Raw genomic sequence first — 26,996 nt, 5'->3', positions numbered from 1 at the left:
GGCTCTAGCCTTTTTTTCCAGATATATTGTCACATGACTTTCCCCCTTTTTTTTTTCCTAGTCTACCTGCCCTATTTGTTATTCTCTATCAATGAAGATCTACTACACTGGTCATTTGTAAGTCTGAATGCTTCCTCACACTTTTCCAGTGGTCCTGAAACTTTTTAAATAGGGGGCCAGGTCACTGTCCCTCAGACTTTTGGAGGGCCAGACTATAGTAAAAACAAAAGCTCACACTCTGTCTCCACCCCTCAGCCCATTTGCCATAACTCGGTGGGCCACATAAACGTCCTCAGTGTCCGCATCTAGCCCGAGGACCCTAGTTTGAGAACCCTGCACTTTGCCCTCCAACAATATCTAAGTTTTCTTCAAGACCACCTATTGAAAATTTCCCAGACTTCCCCCAGTTGTTTGTATTCACTTCCCCCATCTATAAAATTTCTTTAAATTTACTCAAAATACATTCGCAAATACTTGTGTATACTTTATCTCCAGCATAGTGTGAGGGATAATTCTGAGAATTTTTTATTTACTTACTCTCCAGCAAAAAAGAAAGTTAAAAGAAAAAATGCTAGCTTAGAAACCTATTTCTTAGTAAAATTAACCTTACAACAAGGTAATAATACATCACTTAGAAACTAAATGGAAACCAAAATACACATTTTTTCTTCCTTGTCGTTTTTTTATTAACCAGTATTATCTTAAGAAGGACAAAGTAAGATGTAATTGTGTATGTGTATATATATATATATATATATATATGTATATATATATATATATATTTTTTTTTTTTTCCAAATGAAAGAAAAAAATTAAATTACTTCCCTTTAGAACCATTATAAAAAATTAAGGGGCAAGAGTTCATCCATATGGGGAACTCTCAGTGTGGAAACTCCTTCCTTTTATACAGATTCATCACTAATTTATCTATAAATTACAGTCTTTAAAAGTTCCCTTATGCATGTAATTAGCATAAATCAGGATTAGAATGAGAGCTACTGGAGTCAGTACTTAAATGCAAGTACTATGGTATTCCTTAATAATTGATTTGAAATTTTGATTGCTCTCCAGTTTCTCTACCCAATAGTCAAAAAATATTTGGGGAGAGGCCAAAGGGCAAACAAAGTAAAAAACTCCAAATGAGTCCCTTAAAGCTGCATGAAGATAAATTACATTCAGCAGTTTGATGATAAAACACGATAGGCAGGGAATATAAATACAACTCAAATGATGATTACATGTCAGAGAAAAAGATCAAATTTTCAAAAAAAAATATGACCCATTTTTTCCCTTTAAAAACACAAGCAAATATAGATATACCCCAAAAAAGTGTTGATCTGCTTTTTGTTTATTTTTAATGATAAATAATAAAATGAAGGTACTCTCCCTAACCAACCCTACAAAGACGTTTATTTTCATTGTTACTGAATAATTTGTTTGTGTCCTCTAGATTGTGGGGGTATGATTTTCTTTTTCTAGCCTTCCCTGAAAGTTAGTAGCCAACTGGATCATTTGGGACATTTACCAAGAAAGGTAGTAAGTCACCTATACATTAGATATCACTGGCTAGTGACTTTGTGCCTTCTTGAGATCTTTTCCATCCCAACCACCACCTCCCTTTACCTTGTTAGCATCTGGATTTGGAATGGAGCATTTGAACCTTGGATGTGTCAATACTTAGGCTAAAAGACTTGGGGCAAATCACTTCCCATAATTGATAATGATATTCATCTCTTGGGATTATTATAAAGTTTAGGAAGCTATAAAATTATAGGTAAATATAAATTGATATTGACATAATAACATTTCCATATTAGGTATATTAACTGGAAATCAAGATGGATGAAGATGAGTTGAAGGAGCTGGGAATGTTTATCCTTAAGAAGAAAAGACAGTGGGAGGAGAACAGAATTGTGGGCTTCCAGTGTTTGAAAGATTGTTTAGTGGAAAAGCAATTTGCTTTCTACCTGGGTAGGCAAAGTGAAAGAATTATTAGCAAGGTGTGAGGAAAAACTCCCTCATAAATAATAATGATAATGATGATTCCATTAGCTTCAATCCTTGGAATTTAAGAATATATAGCAGATAGATCAAGTTATCATGTGCATTACCACTTAGATGGATAAGATTACTGGACAAAGGGCCAAGTACCCTTTGATAGGAAGAAAAAGCAAGTATGGGATGAGCTAAAAAGGCAGACTAAGGTAGGTTACCACAAAGGGGTGGCCCAAGGTATGATAAGTAATAACAACAGCCTATTTTTATAAACAACCTTGCAAAAAAAAAGAAGAAGAAGTACAAGTAGTATTCTCTCCATTTTATAAATGGTGAAACAGTAAGATATTTGCCCCGTTTTCCAGCTTGACACTCAAGGTTGACTTCTCTCCTGATTCCATGTCTGACTTACTGACTTCTCCTGGGATACAACCTGGCTCTCTTGATTCTGAGTCCTGCCCAGTGCTTACAGTAACACATGGGCATTTAGGGTTACGGTTCATGGTTATGTGGCCAGTGGTTTGTAAAGAGCAACAGGGGCAAAGCAAGAACAAACTGGAGTTAGGTAGCTTGCTCTTTTCTTATATTGCCGCTGATTCCTGTCAATGCCCAGGCAGGGCCTTTGGTGGGCCGCAAAGCTACTTAGAAAATGTCCTCAGTCATCAACCAAAAAGGCCAATCAATAACTACCAAAATGGTTTCTACCATTACCCAAAAACCTAAGGGGGAAAAAAAAGACGTGTTTCAATTGCCAGCGTTTTCTTTGCCCCTTTCTCATAACAAGAATATGAGATTGACATTAATCTTTCTATTGCATAGATGACTAAACTGAGGCTGGAGAGATTGATTACTTACTCACTTTTAGTAAGTTAAAAATAAATATTCCTGTGATCAGGCATAATTAGTAGCTGAGAAATGCAGAACTTAGCTATAGAATCTGGATCCTAGCAAGGACATTAGGGATTTTTTTTTTAATCTAACTTCCTCTCCTCTATAGAAATTCTCTCTCCATGTCATCCTTCCAGTTTCAAGAAACTTACTATCTGTGCGTAAGGCTGCTGTCCCATTGTGAAACAGCTCTCAGGGCCTTGTGCAAACCTGGAAGTCATAGCTTCATGGAGGCGCTGAATCACTGACAAAGTTTTCTAGTCCAAGAGTTGTTTTCATGAGTAAAAAAGGGACAAGAGCCAGCCCAGTCATGGGAAGTCAAACAAGTTGTCTTTGGTGTGTGGAGAAAGCCTAGATGGGTCACGCTAGCCATTTTCATTCACTCAGGGGTCTTTGAAGCACCCACAGTGACATATCAATTTGATGACTTCCCATGCTAGAGCCAGCTGCCTGGTAAAAATGGTGGCTGCCAGATACAGCCTCCTCGAGTTCCCTGTCACCTCACACTGGCATTCTTTCAACTGAAGAAAAAGTTGGGCTAGAAATTGAGGCTGAACTAGAGCCAGATTTACCTGTCTTTGACCACACCCTCCTCCTAGGAAACCATTTGGCTATTCCTGGTCAAATGACTATTTTAAAGACCCATAACAATACCTGTTCATGAGCATTAAACAACTAATGGATTAATTCCAAAAAGTTAATGTAGGTATTAACCAAACATTGTCCTTGACCTCTTAGCTATTCCTCAAGTTGGAGAGCACTTTTTCTATCTATTTTGCTTGAAAGAGTATCCTCAAGGTGCTCCCCTACACTGATGAAATCAGACCCAGACTCCTCTTAACCCTCAAAAAAAGTAATAACAACAGCCTACTTTTATAAACACCCTTGGAAAAAAAAAAAAAGTACAAGTAGCATCCTCAAAAAAGCATCCTATAAAATTACTTGTTTCTACAAAAATGAGAGGAAGCACTTTTCCAGTGGCCCCTTGTCCACTTAGATGATAAAAGCAAGCATACTCAGAAAAGGAAATGTTTATTGAAAAATAAGGTTTGCTGACAGCATCTAGTTCTGCCCCAAAACTACTCTTTTCAATATCTCCAACAACTTGTACCTGTACCTCTGTTAGAAGACCGACTCAATGATGAGGAGTCTTCTACTTTGAGCTAGCCCACTTCACTCCTGAAGTGTCCTCCTTGTCAGAAAATCCCATCTTCATTGGCCAGTCTCATCAGCCTTTCTATATCTCCCCTCCTTTGCTTTATCTCTGTATTCTTCTGTGGAATGTCCTGTCAAGTACTTGAAGAAAGCTAAGACTTCTCATCTGCAGACCAAGCATCCACCGAGCTTTCAATGGATGTTTACGTGAGACTGAAGAGGTTAAAAGGAGATAGCCCAAGATACAAATGATTAACAGGAAATTTCTGTCTTAGAAGAGGTTAAAGGAAATAACTTGAGACACAAATGGTTAATAGAATTTTACATCCTTAAGAGAAATTCTTGTCTTATTTACAAATCTCTCTGGACCCTTTTGGATAACATCTCTATATCCAAAGGACAAACTTTGTTTTATGACCCTGATTATGTATAAAATGAATCTCCAAAATTCTATTCCTTGCACTTGGTTTTTCCTTGCCTTGTGCCCTCCGACTTTGCTCTGGCGCCCCCTTTCTTAGGCAGTCTGGCCTTTCTCCCTAAAGGCCAAATGCCTGCTCATCTCTTTACTATCAATAAAGACTTTGTTTTAATACAGCATTGAGTAGCGAATTCATTCGCTAAACAGATCCAGCTTTTGGTACTTAGGAGGAGAAGGAAGCATTGAACCATGTTTCCTTTTGAGCCTCATTTTCGTCCTCATCTAGTCTAACCCTCTGAAAGCAAACTGAAGCCCCAGGGCTAGGTACCTTGCCCAGAATCCTATTGATATTAAAGATAAAATGTGGAATTTCAAGTCAATTCATCTGAGTCTTTATGTGTTGCTCCTTTGAATGAGTATTATTTCATAGAAAAATGTGGCTGGCTTATTAGCTAGCTTAATCTCAAAAGTTCTTGGCTGCAAGACAGCTAGGTGGTGCAGTGGATGGAGCACTGCTCTTGAAGTCAGGAGGCCCTGTGTTCAAATGTGGCCTCAGAAATTTAAATGCTCCCTAGCTCTGTGACCTTGAGCAAATCACTTAAGGCTGACCAAGAAAAAAAAAAAATAAAAGAATCCTTGACTGAATAGTAGCACCTGTTCAAATGCAATTTTCTTTTTTTTCTTTGTGGTGATATGATCTATCTAGAAAAGTAATTTGTGCTTTAGTTTCCTTACTTTAAAATGGAATTATTCCAGACACACACATACTTTTTCACTGGGATATTCTGGAGGCGATCAGAGTCACATCTGGACCATGCATTTATGAAATAAAGTACTAAATCAAGGAATTATTAGACACTGATTTACACAGCTGCATATTGCATCTAGACAAGCATATATTTGTCTTTTAATTCTTTAAATGCTAACCCCTGCTCTATAATCTCCCAGTGCCCTAATTCCATCGTAATTATTGATTCCTGAAATTAAAGGTATGCTCTTGCCTTGCTTTTTGATTACAGCAGGCCAAAATGAGCAGACTACTCATAACCACTGAGCTGCCATCAGCACATTGTTCAACATAATTGTGAACCGCAACTTGCTAAACAGACTTCAGTTCTTTAATATTAAATATAACACAGAATTCTAATTTGTATGTGTGTGTTTTCCTAGTCACCATATTGGATAGGTTTATCATCTGTGAAAGGTTGGGGATGTCTCTCTTGGCAATGAAACTCTTTGCATTGGCTGTGAGCATTTGTTTTCAGAAAGTGTTTAGAACTAGCCAAATGCTGCCAATTAAAGCCCAACCTTGGCCGCGCAGACTTGGAAAATAGCATCACTCTTAACCTTCTGGCAATTAATCAAACTCCCACTGACTCCTTGGTATCTTTAACAAAAAGGAGAAAAGTAAAAAATAAATGAATTAATGAAAGAAAAGAAAAAGAGGGAGTCATAAAAATATCCACTTCCAAGTTATCTGATTGGTAATTAACTTTTTTCCATTTTTTTTTTTTGAAGCTGGAGTTAAGTGACTTGCCCAGGGTCACACAGCTAGGAAGTGTTAAGTGTCTGAGACTAGATTTGAACTCAGGTCCTCCTGAATTCAAGGCTGGTGCTCCATCCATTGCACCACCTAGCTGCCCCCTTTTGTCCATTTTTCACAGTAAGGTTTCTTAGAGGGAAATTGAGATTCTAATTTGGTTATACATATTAAACTTGTGGATTATACAGAATCAGATGTAGAGCTAGAAGAGACCTTCGGGGTCATCTAGCCTAATGCAGTCATTTTACAGATGAGCAAACTAAGGCAGCAGTGTTTTGTTTAAGGTCACACAACTAGTAAGTGACCTACCAGGAATTTAAATGTAGGTCCCTTGACTTGAGATCCTCATGGCTTTTGGAGCATTCATTCAGTGGCTAGGCACAAACTTGGGAAATAAAGAACCTATGCTGTAACATGAAATAATTTGGCAATCTACCCAAGCCTTACAGTCAGAGAATTTCAGACCCTTAGAAACTATCCAGTCCATCCCTCTCCTTTTGAAAATTAAGCCATGGTTCAGTGAGAGAAAGAAAGATGGGTGATATTACACACCTATTTTGTGGCAGAGCTAGGACCAGGGGCTGACTCCCATTTTGCTCTTCTTTCCACTGCACTCTGTCAACAAAATCCTTTATTAAAACCCTCCAGGATGAAGCACTAATGAACATTCTGCTTTCTGATGCTATTCTTCACTTTGCACTTCTCTATTAAGAAGCCATATGTTCCTCTTTCAGCCTCCTGATTCCCTTTGGCAGGCTTATTAGATTTTAAGTCGAAGATCAGTTATCTCCCTAGTTAATGTGCTCTTTTTTTCTATCAGGGAACAAAATAAAGCCAACCTTTGGCTTTCAGCTTGATGTTTTAAACTCTTTTTTCTTGGGTGTTGATTTGGGATAAAAAGTCTTGAGTGGTCCTGGCTGGTGAAAATCATCTGAAGGGCAGGAAAATGAAAGCCATTTGTTATCGCTTTTGCAGAAAGTTACAGAAAGTTACTCATAAGTTCCCCAAAGTTGTGATATTGATATGTTTGCTATTTACAGTGGCTTAGGAAATTACTCTTGGGATTAAAATCAGGCCAGCCAATAGCGGTTTCTGCAAGGTTACATTAGGCACCTAAGTAGAAAGGGAATGCTTCAAGTAGACTCAATTTTCCACTCTAACGGGTCCATAAAATACAGGTTATTGCTAAGTTACCTGCTTAAAGAGAAGATTAAAGTTCAAGCTGTTTCTCTTCAAACTGCTTTTCAGCTTGGGGATACTGAACAGCCGTGAGAGTTCCATCTAATACTGGAAAAAGCACAATATCAAAAGCCAGAAGCCCTGGCTTCTGACACTGACCACTGTGCTATCTGGCTAGGTGACACTGGGCAACTGAGTTACTGCTCTAGCTTTAGTGCCCTATTCTATAAAAATGGGGACGCTGACAAGAGAATCTGGGATCTCGGATTCTGAAGCCATCATCTTCCTTTAAAGCATTCTTTTTATTCTATGATCTTTCTGCTCCCTGTTTCACAGGGTTTTTAGCAGTAGTAGCAGCAGCTTGCATTGACAGAGAACTTTATTTACAAAGTACTTTGCAAAAAATGTTTTACTTTATTCTTGCAATAACCCTGTGGCCTAGGTACGATCATTATTCATATCTTACAGATGAGGAAACTGAGGCAGACTGAGGTTTAAGGGCCTGGCTTAGGATCCCATAACTAGTGAGTGCCTGAAACTAGATTTAAATGCAACTTTCTCCATTGTTCTACATGTCTCTTTTTGTTAGAAGGGCATTTAATAAATCTCAGAAGACTATATAAATAAGGCATTGCTATTATCTATTAAAAATTATAGTAATGAAATTGATGCTACATAAGGGCTTGAAAGGACCAGTTTTGGAAAGACTCATATAGAGACAAAAAGACAAGATAGAGTTTAAAGGAATTTTAAAATGAAATAAGGAAATAAAAAGAAAATATTTAGTGAATTTCAAAGTATGATATGCATAGTGCATCATAGTTCACAATATAATTTAATGTACATTACTTTAATCAATCTGGACAACATCCCTCTGAATATTTCTGGTCCAGATATTAAACTATATATCTGTTGCCTAAAGACCATGCTAGTCAAAGTTAAGGAGCTTTTTCGCCATGTTACCTAAAAATGATATATTTTTAATTCAATAGTTCTCAACAACCAGGTACTAAATCATAGGGAACTTACCATCTTTGTCCAAGGAGGAGGAGTGAATTATAGTAGGTGCTGAAAATGCTTAATGGAAAATATAGATAAATGTTGGAATCTTGATTTTTCTATAAGATCTGGCTTTTCCATTCAGGCATATGTCTTCCTTGTGAGATTTTTGTCAGACAAAGAACATTACAGCCTGAAATAACTAATTGTCCAAGGTTCAAAAGAAATTACCTAATTTGTGTGTGATCACCCAATGAAATGCCAGAGTGGGGATTAGAACTCAGGTATTTTCAAATAAGTATTATATCCACTACTATGGCAACCTCTGTCTTATTTCTATAAAATTCTGTCGTATGGTGCTTCTTTTCTTTTCTTTTCTTTTATGATTTTCAGGCAAACATTTAGTTGCTTATTATCACCATCACACATCACTCTCTTGCTCCACTCAAAAATACTCTCAAAATTTTCATATGTCAAAAAATGAGGTATTTTTAAATAAAACTTCAAACTGCATGATTTCCCCACTGACTTAAAAGCCCAGCAGGATGGTGAAACTAATAGTAAGAAGGAAGTTTAGCTTTTATTACATTTTAGGAAGTGATCGGATTTTTATATTGGGTTGTTTTGTTGCTGCTTTTATCATAGTTTGATTTCTTTTGGAGTGTTTCAGCAAGTTTGAAGGCTTTTTTTCTTTTTTTATGGAATCATAAATATCTGAGTCACCTTAATAAGGAGGAGGAGTGAGGAATTTAGACCTTGGAGTTTTATGGCATTCAATGCCATTTGAAGTTCAAATGCTCAGATTATTAACTCAAACTTGACATTTATTTCCATGATAAATATGAATTTGTTTATATAAAAGTTAAGTAATGATGATTAAATCCATTCTACCTATTAGATGTGTTCTTGAAAGGTTGGGAGTAAATCAAATTTGGGGAAAGTCTAAACAACCAAAAATCGCTAATATTGACCGTTCAATGGTGCCTGGCAAACATGACACTGCCGGATCTAAATTAGTATCTACTTCAAGCAATTTAAACTTTTTTCATATTAATTTCATTAGTAAAACCTTTTTTCAAAGATAATAAAAACAATTCATTTTTAATAACGCTTTAAAGTTTACAACATACTTTCTTCAAAACTATTCTCAAAGAAAGGCAAAAAAGGCTGAGGGGTAGTGGAAAGAGGCTAGGATTTTGAGAACAGTCACTCATTAACAGTGTGGTGGTGGACAAATCTGTGGACCTCCATGACTTCCAAATCTACCGAATGAAGGAATTGGATTAGAAGGCCTCTGAAGTTCTTCCAATATCTCTTGTTCCTATTATGTTAAGATTAGGTAATTTTTAATATTTTAATATTTATTTATAATATAATATTTAATATTTCTTTACCTCTAAATCTCTATGCCTAAGGAGCATCATCCTAAGTACTGGCAGCTCTTTGTAATCCAACAAATATCAGTTTGGTTTTAAATTCAGACGGGGAAACTGAGACCCAGACATTTGCCCAAGGCCATACATCTAGTAAGGCTCTGTGGTTAGATCTAAGCCAGTCTATTTTCTTTTTTTTTTCTATTGGGTAACATATCTAAAAGCAGAATATCCTATATAAATATATATATATATTTCATACTCAATTTTGCACTCTAATGGGCACATAAAAATACAGATTATTGCTAAGTTACATATAAAGCTTCATAGCTCTTAACCAAGCAGCTAATTCTCTTGTATCTGCTTCCTTATTTATAGTGTATGTATTCACCTCTCAGTGCTCTAAATAAAAAAATTAAATAAATAAACTAACAATAATAACAAAAATCTCTTTAAGGCTATATGTTTTGAAAAGGTCTTTGACCTCCACTGGTAAGGGTATCCATAGCTAGAAGGTGACTGCCCCCATGAAATCACAAATTCAGTTACTGTTCTTGTGTAAATTCCCTATATTCGACTAAAATTAAAATAGGAGAAGCCTTTGTTGAGGTATTTAAAAGAGAATGTAGAAATGTATTCCTGAACCAGAGGGTTGTGCTACAGAGATAAGAAATGCTTTTCCCTTACTAGAGAAAATTGAGTGAACCTGAGTAGAACTCTTACAAACAATAGTTAAAAGTAATCAAGGACAGACTTTTTTCTTCAGGAAGTAAATTGCAAGAAAAGTTTGGTGAGTGTGTTTTTGAGGGAAGTTAGATTTCAAAGTTGTATTCATGGCTCAGAATGGCATTTTTTTGAAGGGAAATTTAGTCTTCAATTGGATCGTGTAAAATACAGAAATTATCCTGGCTATGAGAATAAACTATTGGAGCTGGTATTTGTCATCTGTCTGATTTGGGCCTCTGTCATAATTTAGGGCATGGATATAACAGATGGAAAATAGTGTGGAAATGATAAAGTCAAAGTAAAATATTGGTATGATGGAAAAAAACATAAAACATAGCATCAGAAGATCTGGACTTAAAGCCATGCTCACTGTTTATTAGCCATATGAGTATGGGAATGTCTTACTCCATCAGAGCCTCAGTTTCTTCATCTGTGAAATAAGGATGATGTTATTTGTGCTTTTCTTCTCGCATTTTTGTGGAAAAGAAAGTATTTTAAATGTTCTATAAGTATTAATAATTATTATAGAAAAAAATTTTGCTCTATGTGAAAAGATCTGTTGATGTAGTTTTTTCACCAATAGATGACAATTCTTCTATCAGATACTTCTACCTCTTAGGAGATGGTTTCAGGACTTGCCATGATCCCCCTTCCCAAAATGAATCACGTGGTGATCACCCTTCTGGGGATGGGCAGCTTGAACTTGGCTGACAAGTCCTTGAAGGAAAAAAATCCACAATTATTTGGTCCACTCTTGAAGACGTTTCAGTTGAATAGAAAACATCAGAACTCTTATATCTTTCAAGAATCCAGGAGTATATCCATGCTGTTCTAAAGAAACAGAATGGAGTGTTTTATTTTCTTTCAGATATAGAATCTACTTCCTAAAGTTCCATTTGAGTCAGTTCTTCCTTAAAATGCTGTGCTATAATATTGCTCTTGACCATGATCAAATAATCAAATCATGATTATCTTTTGTAGCCAATCAGCACTGTAAATAATTCAAAGAACATTCAGAAGAAATTAAATTTAATGAATATTTTAGAGATGAAGTATAAATGGAAAGGGTTAAAATCACAGACATCACCACAAAGGGAAAAAACAAACTGATCAAAGACCAAATATCAGTAATCATATGCCATCGCTCAAGGGTGGCCATTTCTTGTCTTGATGATATAGGAAGAGTACACAGCTAAGTGGAATTGAGAAGAATCAGCAGAGGAGGAGCTTGGAGACCCAAGCGTAGAAATATATATGAAACCATTTGGGGGGTGGAGAGGAACCTGTTATTTGGAACCTGTGATCTCTCTGTTCTCCCCATACCAGACAATGCCCTGTGATCCCTGGCTCTTCATTATCAACTTGGTCTTTTATCCTTCTCTGAATGGGAAATCCCCAGCTGTGACTCTTCCTTGGTCCTTCTCTTCAGAAGTCTCATTTAAACCCATTCAGGAAACCCAGGTTGAATTTATGGCAAGTCAGACTTTGGTCTTAGTGAACATTACAATAGCTTTTTGTGGGAAAAGATAGATATCCATGGATTTATACAACCTGTATATGTATGTAAATGTGTGTGTACATATATATGTATGTATATGTATTAGCACATAATATTACATATGATACTTTATCAATTAAAAAGTTTTCCTGATGCACCATGCCATTTGAGCACGGAAAAGTATGCTGCGTCCAAATGCTGATCAGTTTGTGACCAATGGAATGACCAGTTTATTTTGGGACAATGACACCAGAGAGATTTTGTGAAAGACCTTGCTGCCTCAAGTGACTTAGGCTTTATCCCTAATCCCACAGTGATTCAGCTCTATCAGAAATAGTGTTTTTAGTCTTGGAAATCTCTTGGTGTCCAGGATTGGAAGAGTTCTGGATACCTTGCTACCTAGGTGACTACTGAAAGAAATTAGCACTCCTTAGTCTAGATAAGAGAGAATTTATAGGAGAGATGATAGTTTTCTCTATATGCGCTTAGAGGGAAATCATGTTAAAAGTGGGATTATCCTCCTTAACCTCAAAAGGAAGAACTAGAAGAATTATAAAATAAAAGTCGCAAGAAGCTAAATTTAGGCTTGAAGTCAGGAAAAAAAAACTTTTCTTGAGAATTAGAGCTACCCACAGAGAGAATTGGCTATTCTCAAAAGTTATAAGTTTCCCATTACTGGAAAGCAATAGCTGACTGACCAACTTTGGGATATTTTATGAAGGGGATTCTTGTTCAGACATAGTTTTTGTTTTGTTTTTTTTCTCCCTACTGAGATTCTTTGATTTTAGCAAAAATGTTTCATTTGTTTGCCACCTGCTTTGTAATTATTATCATGCCATGAATTGTTTTATATAAGTACATTTTTCCCATATTTGAAACTCTTCCCCTGAGTTTCTGACATTTCTTTTTATTTTAAAACTATTTTTTTTTACTTATAGAAAAAATTGTAAAACATATCATGCCCTGCTGCTTCCATCAACAACCCACTGAATACAAGTTCAAATCTTACTAACCTTTAAGTGAAATTTATCATATTCTTTAAAAATAAAATTTAAAAAGCATTTTTCTGTGAGAGGGCCCATTGTTGTTTGTCTTTCATTTTAAATTTCACTAAATTGTCGAATGGATCCACGACACACAAAAAAGATTAAGAATCCCTGAGAGGATACATGACTTGTCCATGGTTTCATAGCCTGAGTGGATAAGGCAGGACTTGAGCCCAGGAGATCATAACTTGAGAGCCACATTTCACTGTGCCCTGCGACAATCTGTCTGTTGATTTATCTATCTATTTCTCTATGTGCATGTGCACACACACACACACACACACACACACACACATATATACTTAAATATATACATTCATATATATAAATTGAGTATCTAGAGCATAATGAAAATGGACTACCAAAAAAAATATATACAAAGAGAATGAGAAAATGGGAGGGAGCCCTTCTCCTGCCCACACTTTTAGCATATGTGATCACAGAGCTAGAGTTAGATGGGAAATGAGAGGTCATCCAAACTAATAATAAGAAGGTAGACTCTTATATACAAGTTTTGCCTTTTTCCTCTAATCATTTGGGCTGCTTTCTCTGCAGCTCCTTTTAGCTACATTTTTCAATGTTCTGCCTGGATGATAAATGGTAAATTAAAACCCAGACTTCTTGGGGCCATCAAGTCTCTGCAGAAGTAATATGGTTAGAGCTGATAACCTGAATTCCAATAAAGTTATTCTGCTTTGAAGCCCGAGATTGTGTGAATAAGTTACTTCTGTACACAAATAAGTCCATGTAAATCCATTCACAAGTGCTATAAAGAAGAGGCCCAGCAGCCCACTCCTAGGGAGAAGGAAATGGCAAACCACTCCAGCAGCTTTGCCAGGAAAACCCCAACTGTGGACATGAAGACTCAAATGCAACTGAATAGCAACCGCAACAAAGCTCAGTCCCTTTAGAGGTGATTGGATTGAACGAGGAAAGCTGCAAATTGATTTATGTTCCCTTAGAATGGAAATTACATCAAGGCTAGCTAAAATAACAATAATGAACCAATAATGATGATAGAGTGAATACTCTCTCATAGTCTATCTTCATTGTTTTATAGATGTCAAGTATTATGTATCATAAAATTTCAAGATGACATGATGGAGTAGGAAGTGTGTTAGAAAGTCAGGAAGAAATGTGTTCAAGTCCCAGCTTTGATAAGAAACAAGAATTTACTTAGCATAGCTCCTGCACAGAAGTCCTTCCCTGACTCTTCCAGTTATTAGCACTCTTTCCCTCCTGAAATTATCTTCTTTGCTTTGGATTTACTTACCTGAGTACATGTTGTATGTCCTGCAAAGGAACATAAGCTCCATGACGACAGGGATTGTTTCATTTTTGCCTTATATATCCCCAGATTCTAGCCTAGTTCCTTGTGTATTGTAGACAATACTTGAATTGAACTGTTAAGAGATTCGTAATCTCTAAAGCAATTTTCAGATGTGTACAGTGTATATATGTCTGCATAACACAAAATATATGTATTATGCATATGATTATACTTGAGCAAAAAAACAGGAACAATCCTTCCTTCCCTAATCGAGCATTCTGGAGACGATACAACATACATTTTTATGTGTGCGTATAAATACGCATATGTTATGTCTAAATGTGTGTGTGCATGTCACTAAACCCCTTGTATACATATTCCCCATTGTAAACTTTTGAGGGCCAGGGAAACAGATTCAACTTTGGGAGGGCATAAGTTTGGAGACTCTTAGGATCATTAGCTGGAATTATCATTGTATTTCTATGGCTTATACATACTCAATGTGGAACCAATTATTCATCAACCCACCTTGTACAACTAAAGATAGCAACCAGGGTGGGTGGATGGGTGAGTGGCTGTGTGGAGGAGGAATCATGAGGAGATCCTAGGTCCAAAGGTGATTTTTAAAAGGGAAAAAAGAAAGATGTTAAAATCTATAAAGAATTATTTATAGGGCCAGGCTTAAGGCTCAGCTACTTATTCTATTCTCAATCTCTTTGGAAACCAGTGCATTTTCTGATAAGGATCAGAGGATTATAACAAGGAGAGGACATCTCTTGGGCCAAATTTCTAGGCACTGAAGGACTGGTTGTTTACCCCGGCTCTCCGAGATCCACTTAAATACCATCCCCTGAAAGGCTTTTCAGTCCCTGGCAGCGACCCTTCTTCCCATCTAGTAACGAGAACAATAACAAGAATGATAATGCTCACTTTGTCTAATATTTCATTCTTCTTCCTTCAGCTTTTTCACACATGTATCATGATCTTACAACATAACTCTATGGAGTAGACAAGGTCTCAGTGCTTCACTTTGGTGTGGAAGCTGAGGCACAAAATTTAAGACAAGGACCCAAGACTCAGCTCCAGTCCAATCCAACAAGTATTCATTCAACACCTGCCATGTACACAGAATTCTGATAGATCTCGGTCAGAGAGAAGAGAAAGAGAGAGGGAAAGAAAGGAAGGAAAATTGAGGGAGGGAGAGAGAGGGAAAGAGAAAGGAGAGAGCAAGAGAGAGGGGAAGGAGAGGGACAAAGAAAGAGGAAGGAAGGAAGGTAGAAAGGAAAGAAGGAAAGAAAGCCCTCTCTCAAAGCAACTTAACTTTTCTTGTGTGCCTTCCCCAACATCTCAATGTATCTTCCCAGAAGCTTCCGGAAGGTCTGTATACATACTTGACTTTTTAATAGCTGTTGAAACTTTCCACCAGGCTTTATCACTTATTATCTCAACAACCCTGTGAGATAAGTTGACTGTAAGTTGACATTTTCCCCATATTATAGATGAAGACCCAGTTCTGTGACTCTCCCAAAACCAGAGTATGAGATTAACTTAGGTCTTCTAATGCCCAGTGATGTGCCGTTCCCAAAGCATCCCGCTGCATCCTTGCACTCAGGGGCTCTTAGCCACCCGGCACACTTTCATTTCATGAGTTCCACCTATTGTGGAATCATTTTTCAGACTCTTTGTGATTCCATTTCAGGATTTTCTTGGTAAAGATACTGGATTGGTTGGCACTTCCTTTTCTAGTGCATTTTAAAGAAGAGATACTGAGACAAACAGCATTAAATTGCTTAACCATTGTCTGTAATCAGATTTGGACTCAGAAAGCTGAATCCCCCTAACTTCAGGCCCAACACTCCGACCACTGGGCCACCTAGATCTTACTTGTACTCTGTAGCAAAAACCAGGATTTAGGCCATTGTTCAAACTATTTTGGACTGTTTTGGGTGATCCCTGGTGACAAAATCTCAAAAGGGAAAATAATATTAGACTGGAAATGGAAAAATAGGGAATGCAAGATCTATAAGTTGGAAAATTATATGGGAAAGGTTTGGGCAAAGTAGCTTTTAAAGAGGGTTTCCAGACATAAACAAACACTATAAATCAAATTGATTCAACTCTTCAGTACAGTAAATCAATTTAAATTCAATGACACTTTAAATGCTTTGACATTAAGTGATCTCTTTGTAATGCAAAATTAATGTATTTTTCAAAGAAGGGGCAACTTGCATTAAGAATCTGGCCTGCCCAACTGATGTCCATTATTGCTAATGAGATGTTCAAAGTAGTTACTCTTCAAAAGCTTTTCTGATTATAGGGGAGGTCCTATGTCAGGTGCACAGTGCTCAGACCTGTGATGTAACCTGCCCCAACTGGTTACATAAAGTTTAAAGAGGAGGGAAGACATGACTTGACCTGTTTGTTACAGTCCTATTGCAATGAAATTCTGCTGCACTCCTTAAAGCATTGTGATTAGAAATAAATATATCCATTTATAAAATATAATCCTTAGTTCTTCAGGCAATTTAATTCCTTTTCTAATACATAGTTTTTGTGGTGCATGAGAAAATGAATTTGTCATTTAGCTTTAAACCTAATGGATGGAAGGAGAAAAAAGGAATTATGTCAGAGGGCTAATAGATTAAAATCCTTCTCTCCTTCCTCTTTTTTCCTCTTTTCTTCCCTTCTTTCTTTCCATCTTCTTTCCTTCCAACATGTATCAAGTACCTACTGGTGGGATTGTATGCTCATAGGCACTAACTATACATGCTCAGATCGGAAATGGATACCATCATTTTATCGATTTCAAAATTGCATCTTAAGGGCCAGCTGTCTCTTCATTTTTCTTTTTCCAAAATCTGGCCCTCAAACTGACCTACCTTATCAAGTAGAAGATGAATAAAAAACTAATTCAACAATTTAAAAATGTATTGAGTAACTAGTACTGGAATTCTCAGTGTAGACTCAGGAGAGAGAGAGATGAAAGATAACAAAAAGGTATAAATTTTATTTATCCCAGTATGGACATTTGTTTGTTTCTTTTTTTTTATAATAGCTTTTTATTTACAAGATGTATGCATAGGTAATTTTTCAGCATTGACAATTGCAAAACCTTTTGTTCCCACTTTCCCCCTCTTTCCCCCCATCCCTTCCCCCAGATGGCAGGTTGACCAATATACGTTAAATATATTAAAGTATAAGTTAAATATGGACATTTGTTTTGCTTGGTTATGCATAATTGCTCAAAGGCTTTTTTCTTTACTTTTTTTTTTCTTTTTAATGGGAGAATAGAGCTTTGTTAAATGAAAAAAAAAATTAAATTAAAAAAATCTATTCATGGCACTCGACTTTAACCCAAAGGTTAAGAAGCAATACCATTTGCCAAGGATAAGTCATGTGCAGATAATTCCCCAAATATACATTTCAATATAGTGGATAATGGAAAGTTCATTATATAAAGATAAGTAGTCCTAGTTGGCTACATAGCTTTCCAGCAGAGTTTTTATTGGGGAAGCAGGGAGGGATTTTAGTGATGGGGCTGGTGCTAGTTTAATGTTGGTGACTTCATGTATACTATTAGGTACTATCATTCTCCAGAAATGGAAATAGTTCTTTATCAGGCAAAAATCATTCTAGCAGTGAGCCAGAAGAAGACACAACCTCAGGGCAGAAAATGTCTCAACTTTAGTTCTGTTTAAATATTGCCAGTGATGATTGGGCTATTGTGCTGTTCCACCCAATTATCCTTACCCTCAAGGCGGTCTGGGTACCAAGTCTTTTGTCATGCAGACAACGTGTCTGCAAGTCTGGCTCTGCTCCAAGAAGAAACTATATTTACTTTTATTTGGCTCCGGTTCCATGTTGTACTAAGATGAGGAAGTCAATTTGTTGATTTGTTTTTCCTTGGTGTAAAGAGACTTCCATGGGTCTAGCAGAGGCCACTCTATGATTTAAAGACATTTTAGAAAATTGAATTTAAAATTCTGTTTTGCTCTTCCTCATGAGCATAGCTAAGGGCCAAGGTGACTTTGTAGGAATGGGACCTTCAAAAGAGGGATGATAATTAGAGCTTCTGTTTGTATTGCACTTTACAATTATAGAGGGCTTTATATTTGTTATCTTACTTGATCCTCCTAACGGCCCCATGAGGGAGGTAGTACATCTTATGCTCACTTTGCTGAGATTCTGAGAGAAAGGGGTTGTTTCAGGATTGAAAGATGACAGAAGTGGAACTTGAAGGTCCCTAGAAATCATGTCAGTCTCTTATTTTAAACATGAGGAAAATGAGGCTCATGGAAGGCAGGTAAATTGTCCAAGATCCCATGGATAGTGGGTGGCAGTTGAGCCCAGTTCTTCCCATGATAAGTGCTCTTCTCTGCTTCATGAATGTTGGAGCAATAGAATTCTGAAGAAATACCAGCCGCCATCTTGTCTCTTATTTTGTGTTGTAGAAAATGAGTCCACCAAAATGTTCAGCCATTAGGAAATTAAGCTGAGCAGAGAAAAGAGAGAAGAATTACACTTGGAGATTGTGTAGCTTATCATTCACCTGAGTGGTCCCTAACTGGCTTTTCCAGCCAATTCTCCACTCCAGCCTGTCACCTTATCCCTAGCTTTCTTCTTGCCCATCATTATCACCTTCTATCAAAAATCCCATTCTTGACCTTTATATCCTTTCTTTCTCATATCCCACCATCTCTCTCTCGTACCCTTTTTGGCTCTTCTTACCTTTGTCCTTCCCTCAGACACATGATTTTATTTTTAAGTCAAATGAATTTTTATCTTTTTTTTAATGTTTCCCTGATCTTGTAGTCACATATATTGGAGAAACAGACTCCAGAATGATAGAGGGTTGGTTTTCTTTAGATTTTTGTTGTTGTTTTTTCATAAACTCGTAGAACTATAAAATAAAAAGTATGAAGGGACATGGAGTAGTAAAAAAATAATAATAATCAGTGATCTCAGTTAGGAGAATTGACTTCTAATCTTAAGATTTCAGACAAGTCTTTATAGTCCATAGGCTCCAATTTCCTTTTCTATAAAATAATATTTTAGATTCCTTTCCAATTACAAAATTCTGTAATCAGATGCATTAGCTCTCGTTAAGTGCTGAAGCTAAGAATTAACATTGATGGCTAAATGTCTAGCTGGTGGTTTGGAAATATGTCTGTGATTTAAAAACTTAGATGACCACCTAGGACTTTGAGAGGTTACATGCAGAGTAGTTACCAGAGACAGGCCTGTGGTTGCTTGACATTTCTCTGACTCTAAAGTCAACCCTGTGTCCTCTGTGCCACATGGTTTTGCAGCTAAGTAAAGTTTTGTTTTTGAACCCAATTTATCAGTACTGGAAAGTGGAAAAAAAATTTCTTGCTAGCAAAAGACTATTTCTTAAGTTGTTCACAGAGTTTTCACTCAGTTTGAAGTTTCATCTTGGTTCTAATCATGAAATGAGAATTGCATCCACTGAATTTTTTAATGACTCTCCTTGTGGTTTCCTTCCACAGACAGTGTCGAAGATGAAATGGAAATGGCCACTGTACGGCATCGACCAGAAGCTCTTGAACTGCTGGAAGCCCAGAGCAAATTCACCAAGAAGGAACTTCAGATTCTCTACCGAGGATTCAAGAACGTGAGTACTTTGGGTTGGACCCAGAGCTTCCAAATCTCAGTAAAATCCTTAAGGTGTGTGAAGTCAAAACTGAGAAATAAAAACAGAAAGTGAATCAGATCAAATTGGAGGCCAGACTAATCTGGTAGAATGAGATGCTCTATTGCCAATTAGGGACATCATCCATTATGCATTTGAATTTCACTCTACAGTGAGCTTGGGTGATCCTTATTATTATATGTTATCCAGTGGCTTAATGTTTGTCCTCATCATATTCCTGATTTCAGTTTTTCTGGAGGCTATTTTGACCAACTCAAGTGTCCTCATCCTATCCAGCCCATTATTGGTGATTATTTGGCAGCCCTAGTCTGGGCCTAAAAGGTGAAGTCTTTGGGGAGAAATGAGATTGAAGAATGTGTTTTGTATCTTTTAAAAGGGCGGATACAAAATATGTGTTCAGACATAGGGATTTTTTTTTGGTTCATTAGACCATGATGTTAATGCTGCTTACTCAGAGACAGAATTCCCCAGGTAATTGCTGCTGTTCTAGGTGGCTTTGCATTGCCAAGCATTTAATGCCAGACATTAGAGAAACAACCGTGGAAGGGGAGAGTCGCGAGTTTTAGAAGGTGGCAGAGGGAATGGAAAATGCAGTGTTTGTTTTTTCTATTTTTGAAGTTTCCAACATGGACATTTCCAGAAAAGGGCAGGAAAAAGATGTGTCCAGAATAGAAGCATTTCTCTACGAGAGAGGCTATACCCTAGGATGCAACCAGTTTTTTTGGATCATCCCACAATCTCTTATGTGCTGAGATCTATCCTAGGAGATGGACATGGCCCTCAGAGAGTTTACAATCTGTTTTGAAAGATAAAATCATCTCTGGTGCTTTAAGAAAGATGTCGGGTCAATAGCATTATCTTACTAAGCAGAGAAGAATGAGCTCCATTGTCATCCATGCAATATCAGAAAAATCAGACTCCTTATGGCAGATATATGAGCGACTATGATTTACAGGTGGGTAACCTAATGATTGATGGTTCATTCACTGATCATCAGATAAGGGAACTAACACAATGAGCTTAAAGGACATGGACAAGTTCTTTTATAAGTGAAAGTATTGGGACCTGAGCCGTCTGATGTCCCCTTTCCCTCTATCACTTCTTAGATGTACAACTATGGACAAATAACCTCTGTCTTCAGAGGCTTAATTTTGTAATTTTGGCCAAAGAATTGTTATAGAGAAGAGGTTTCGTTTGTTTGTTTTTTAACTATAAATATGAGCTTTTTTGGTGGAAAGAGTATCAGATTAGAGACACGGAGACAAAGAGATGCATTTTAAAGAAAGCCAGCTTGGAAGAGTTTAGGTTATTCTTATTATAAGAAAAATCGCTTGCCTGAGACAGGACTACCTAGAACACTTGACCCATAGCTTCATCAACCTCCAGCAGCAGAAAAGCACAAAACAGCAGGAGCGGGGAAAACAACAATATATAAAATACCAAGTCTTGGCAAATGCTAAACCCGAACAGAAGGATAATCAGGGACTGAAACTGATATTTTATTCATTTGAAATTTAGCATCTTCAATTTAACTTCAATATCTTACAGTGAGTTAACTTTTTTTCCCCATTTTACCATTCCCTAGATATAAAATTGCAAAAGTCTATGAGGGAAAAATCCAAATTTCCCAATTTTCCTAGACTGCCACTGTGTTGTCATGCTATCTCCATCACAGTAGGGCCTCTCTCAGTTTGGGGTCTGGCTTCCTTTCATTCCATTTGTAGCAAATTGAAATAGTGATTACTGCAATCATTAACCTTTTGAGCCAGTGTCTCTGCAGCAAGCCTCATACAAGAGCCACTTCACTAGGAATTGCTCAGACTCCAAGGCCTGTGGGCAATATGCTACCTTTTTCTTATTTCCCTTTTTCCTTTTTTCTTTTTCTCTTCCTTTTACACTTTCTTCCTTCCTTTCTTCTTTCCCCCAGTTTCCCCTCTCTTCCAAAAAGTGTTTTGTAAAACTTAGAACCATATAAAAATTAAATAATACTATTTTCCTGTCTTTTTTTCTACATTTCCCTGCTTTCCTTCTCTTCTTTCTTTCTCTTTACTTTCCCTTTCAATCCTTATCTTCTTTTCCTAAATTATATTACAAATCTTAAGAATCCAGACCTGTACAATCTATATAAGAATCTATAAACATCTTAAAAATCTATACAAATTTAGTATTATAATTTTCCTTCCTTCCCATTTCTTCCTTGCTTTCTTCCTCTTCTTTCTCTTTCTTTCTCTTTCCTATTCCTTCCTTCCCCCTTTTCCTTTCTTCTCTATTTTTATTATTCCTTTTTACTATCTTCCTTTCTTTCTGATGTGAAAATATTGCTAGGCTTCCTTAATAGAAGGAATTAGAAGAATGCTCCAAAAATATTTTTAAAAATCATTTATGATGAAGTCTGACAGGAATGGTTTTAGAAATTTTATTTGACATTTTTTCTTTAATATATACATGTTATACACACACACACATGCACACACACATATATAATATGTTCACAGAATCACGAAAGGATAAAGAAACAATGAATCCTAAAAAAATAGGTCATTACTCTTACTACTGTTTTGTGCCAGCTCTTACTGACATTTAAGAAAACAGACCGACTTTTTTGGTTTTTCTGAACATCAATTTTCTTGAAATAAGACTAAAATAATTTCCCTGGAGACAAATTATTCATGTCTATGAAACTTCTGAAAGCTTTGTACATATTTTCATTAAAAGAAAAAAAAACCAATCAGATGTCCACGTCTTAAACCTTTGCCTTCTTCCTGAGTCTGCCTTAGAGTAGCTCATTTCCCCCTCAGACGTAGTAGCCGCCCCCAGCGCTCCCCTTTGCCAGCGCCGGACTCCCCATCGGTCGCAGACTGATATGGGGATGAGCCACAGATAACTAAGAGGGGAAAAGGAGGAGGCAGAAGGGAAGGAAAGAATCTTTCCCACCTTTTCCTTCCAAATGCTCTAAGGGTGCATGTATGCACACACACATGTTCACAAACTAAATGTGTTTCTCTCCTGACCCAGGAAAAAGGGCCCTCTAAAAGGAATAACTCTGAGACCAGGCGCTTCCCAGTGGTCCAGGTCATTAGTTTCCATTTCCTCTCCCATTAAGAGAGGATGACATCATTCAGCGGACCTTCCTCTCAGGGTTGTTCCGAATGAGATCCTGGATGAGAACCCAAAGTTGGAAGGGTCCGAGCACGTGGCGGTTTGCTTGTCAGGATCACTCAGTCCACGTTTTTTCACGAGGGTGCGGGGCACAGCGATAGCCGCTGTCTCATCCAAAGTGTCTGGCTCCTAGTCAGATGGCGTCCGGTGCCCCTGGTCATTCTGCGAGGAGTCCAAGGCCACTGACATGTTCTGCAGGATCCGCCCCACATGCTGGCCTGCCCTCCAGCCCCCCTGAAGACCCTGGACTATGCCGTCCCTCCGAGCCCAAATAGTTATGAGATGCTTTGGGAACAACAATACTAATGCTGATGATACTAAGTCCATCACCTGTTGGCCAACCTGCCCAGGCTGACCCTCAGCTGATAGGCCACCCCTGGACTCTACTGCAAGGTCTTGGTCTTTCCCAGCAGAGCTGACCTTACCTTTGGGAGCCCTGGGTCATCTCTATGCCAAAGCAATGAATCAAAGGGGATTTTGTTGGGACTGCGTCTGCCTGGGGTTTTAATGTGTATTGTGTAATGTGTACTTAATAGGATCAGAGCAATTATTATTTTGTGTGTGGTTTTGACTTAAAAATTGACCAGCTGCCCTACCAGTTCCCAGGGGAGAGATTCTAGAAATGCCACAGATGAACTAATCTCTCTCTTACAAGATATGCTTTGAGAGCTCAATACTTTTTCTCTCAAGTTCCTCTTTTTACTTTTTTTTCTGGATCTCTTTACATTCTTTGTATTACAGCGTAAGAGAAAAATGTCAATTTTTAGAATATTTGAAATATTTATAATATTTGATTTTCCCTTTTAATAATTGCTGACATGCTCAAACTCTTTTGTGCTTTATCTGAATTTATTTTATTTATGCCTCACATCAACCCAGTGAAGAAAGTACAATTACATTCATTTTATAGATGAAGAAACTGAGCCTTGGAGGATTTGAATGATTTGCCTGTGGACATAGTGCCAGATTTGAACCGGGGTCATCTGGAATCCAAAGACCAGCCTTCTATCCATTATTCCATTATTTATTTCACATTGCCCCAGTGAAGGAAGGCTGTGCTAGTTGGGGAAGCAGTAACAGAGGAGCCAGCAAAGTTGCAAGAGCTGTAGAATGAAGAATCCTAGCAGGGTGTGTTTCAGAACTTCTTATATTTAATTAGACTCATATCACCAAATCACATTTGTATCAAGAGGAACATCAGATTTTCCATTGCTTTTGCAGATGTCTCTGTGTTTGGTGGTGCATTGGAAGCCAGATGCCAATAGTGGTGGTTATTGGGGCTTTCTCACCCCACTAAGGTAGCCTTCAGACTTTCAGGGACCTTTGGAAGTCACAGCCTTACTACTTCCAAGAGATTAATGACAGAGACTAACACTTTTCTAACTCTATGTTCAACATTCACCCTTGCAAAACATTGTGTTCCAAATTTTTTCTCCCTTCAGGGCTGGTTCTCTATCCACTGCATCACCTAGCTGCACCCCCCTCCAACTCATTCTTCAGGATTAGATTACTTAGTTTCCAATTAATGTATGGACTATTTTTCCTGGTCCTTTTTATAGGTAATTTTTATCATATCATGATATGAAAAAGATGCATTTACTATTTCTGCCTTTCTTCAATTGATTGTGAGGTTTTTGTGCTCTAATACATGGTGAGTTTTTGTGTAGGTTCCTTGTACCTCCAAGAAAAAAGTATATTCTTTTTTGTCCCTAATTTTCTCCAAATATCTATCATATTTAACTTTTCTAAAATTTAATTTACCTCCTTAACTTCTTTCTTATTTATTTTATGGTTTGATAGAGTAAGATTGAGATCCCTTTCTAATATAGTTTTGCTGTCTATTTATTGTTCTTGCAGTTCTCTTAGTTTCTCCTCTAGGAACCTGATGCTTGGTGCATAAATGTTTAGTATTGATATTACTTCATGATCTATCTTTTAGCAAAAGATAGTGTCCTTTTATCTCTCTTTTAATTAGATCTATTTTTGCTTTTGCTTTATCTGAGATCAGAATCACTACACCTGCTTTGTTTTTTGTTTGTTTGTTTGTTTTTGGGTTTGTTTTTTTTTTTTGGTTTTGTGTGTGTGTGTGTGTGTGTGTGTGTGTGTGTGTGTGTGTGTTTTACTTCAGCATAATAGATTCTGCTCCAGCCTTTAACCTTTATTATGTATGTATCACTGCTTTAAATGTGTTTCTTCTGGACAACATATTGTAGGATTCTGACTTTTAACTCAGTCTGCTATCCACTTCCATTTTATGGGAGAGTTCATCCCATTCACATTCACAGATAAAATCACTTACTATGTTTTCTGCCATCTTATTTTTCCCAAGTTATGTTTTTTCTCTTTCCTCCTTTCCCCCTCCACATTGCTACTCACCACCACTTGCTTCAATGTGCCTTCCCCTTTTACATCACCTCCCCCTTTTTTATCTCTTTCCCCTTTTACTTCTGTTCTCCCTTCTATTACCTTATCCTTTCCTTTCCCCTTTCTCCTCCTTAGTTCCCTATAGAATGAGACAAGTTTACTTAATTAAACTAAATATTTCTTATCAGATCACTTGCCGATTGGGAGGGGAAAAAGGGAGGGGAAAAATTAGAACACAGGGTTTTGTAGGGGTGAATGTTGAAAATTATCCATATATGTATTTTGAAAATTAAAAGTTTTAATTAATAAAAATTAAAAACTAAATATTTCTGATATCCTCTCAGAGCCAGATCCAATGAGATTAATGTTCACACAATGCTCATCTCCTTCCCTTCTTTCCTTCAAGTGTAATAGGTCTTTTTTGCCTCTTCATGTGATGTAATTTATCCTACTTTTAACATACTTTTCCCTCTTCTTCAATTCAATGCCTTTTCCACTCTTAGCTTCTTTTTTATATCATCACAGTAAATTCAAATTATACCTATGCCTTTTAAGTATACCCCTAACAAATATACAGTTCTCAAGAGTTAAGCATGTCATCTTCCCATATAGACATTTAAATATTTAACCTTTAAAAAACAGTTTTTGCCCTTCCTTTTTTACATTTTTATGATTCTCTTGAGTCCTGTATTTAAAGATCAAATTTTCTGTTCAGCTCTAATTTTTTCATCAAAAGTAAATGAAAATCCCTTATTTCATTGAATGTCCATCTTTTCTCCTAAAAGATAATGCTTAATTTTTCTGGATAGCTGATTCTTGGCTGTAATTCAAGTTCCTTTGCCTCTGGAACATCATATTCCTGGCCTTTCAATTCTTTAAAATGGAAACTGCTAGACTCTCGATAATCATGATTGTGACTCCTTAATTGAATTGTTTCTTTCTTGCTTCTTGCAGTATTTTCTCCTTGATCTGACAATTCTGGAACTCAACTACAATATTTCTAGGAGTTTTCATTTTGGGGCCTCAGGAAGCAAATGGTATATTCTCTGGTTCTAGGGCATTGGGACAATTTTCCTTGATGATTTCTTGAAATATGTTGTCTAGGGTTGTTTTTTTGGTTTGTTTTTTTGTTTTAATCGCAGTTTTCAGGGAGTCTAATAATTCTTAGATTTTTCTCTCCTGGATCTATTTTCCAGATAAGTTGTTTTTACAATAAGGTATTTTACATTTTCTTCTATTTTTCATTTTTTTATTTTGTTTGACTAATTCTTGATGTCTCATTGAGTCATTCACTTCCAGTTGTTCAATTTTAATTTTTAGTGAATTATTTTCTTTAGTTAGCATTTTTCTCTCCTTTTGTATTTGGTAAATTGGACTTTTAAATGAGTTGTTTTGTTCATTTGATTTTTTTTTTCATTTCAAAAATCCTATTTTTCAAGGAGTTGATTTTTGTTTTCCATTCTGCCGACATTCTTCTTTAAAAAATTATTTTCTTAAGATAATTTCTTTGTTTCCTTGTTCAGAGCTCTCTTTTCCTTTCTCTATTTTTCTTCTCTCTTTTAAAGATCTTTTTTGAATTCTTCCCAGAGGGCCTTGTGAGTTAGAGACCACTTCATATCACTATTTGGGGTTACATCCAGAGATGATTTGCCTCTAGTGTCCTTGGGGTTTGAGGTCTGGTCTTCTTTGTCTCCATAATAGCTATCTATTGT

The 26,996-nt window shown here is 36.9% G+C and overlaps 1 protein-coding gene across 5 annotated transcripts in view; it reads left to right on the top strand.

Moving 5' to 3' along the window:
• Positions 1–26,996, top strand: part of KCNIP4 (potassium voltage-gated channel interacting protein 4) — a 1,054,021-nt gene that overhangs the window by 943,980 nt on the left and 83,045 nt on the right. For all 5 annotated transcript variants that reach the window (XM_074274536.1, XM_074274533.1, XM_074274535.1 and 2 more), the window contains one exon: positions 19,598–19,722. In XM_074274536.1, coding sequence (XP_074130637.1) covers positions 19,598–19,722 — 125 coding nt within the window. The remainder of the gene's footprint in view (positions 1–19,597; positions 19,723–26,996) is intronic.

Source organism: Sminthopsis crassicaudata, chromosome 6 (genome assembly GCF_048593235.1).
Source record: "Sminthopsis crassicaudata isolate SCR6 chromosome 6, ASM4859323v1, whole genome shotgun sequence".
Taxonomy (NCBI): domain Eukaryota; kingdom Metazoa; phylum Chordata; class Mammalia; order Dasyuromorphia; family Dasyuridae; genus Sminthopsis; species Sminthopsis crassicaudata.
The sequence above is the reverse complement of the archived record's forward strand: the minus strand, read 5'-3'. Positions and strand labels throughout refer to the sequence as shown.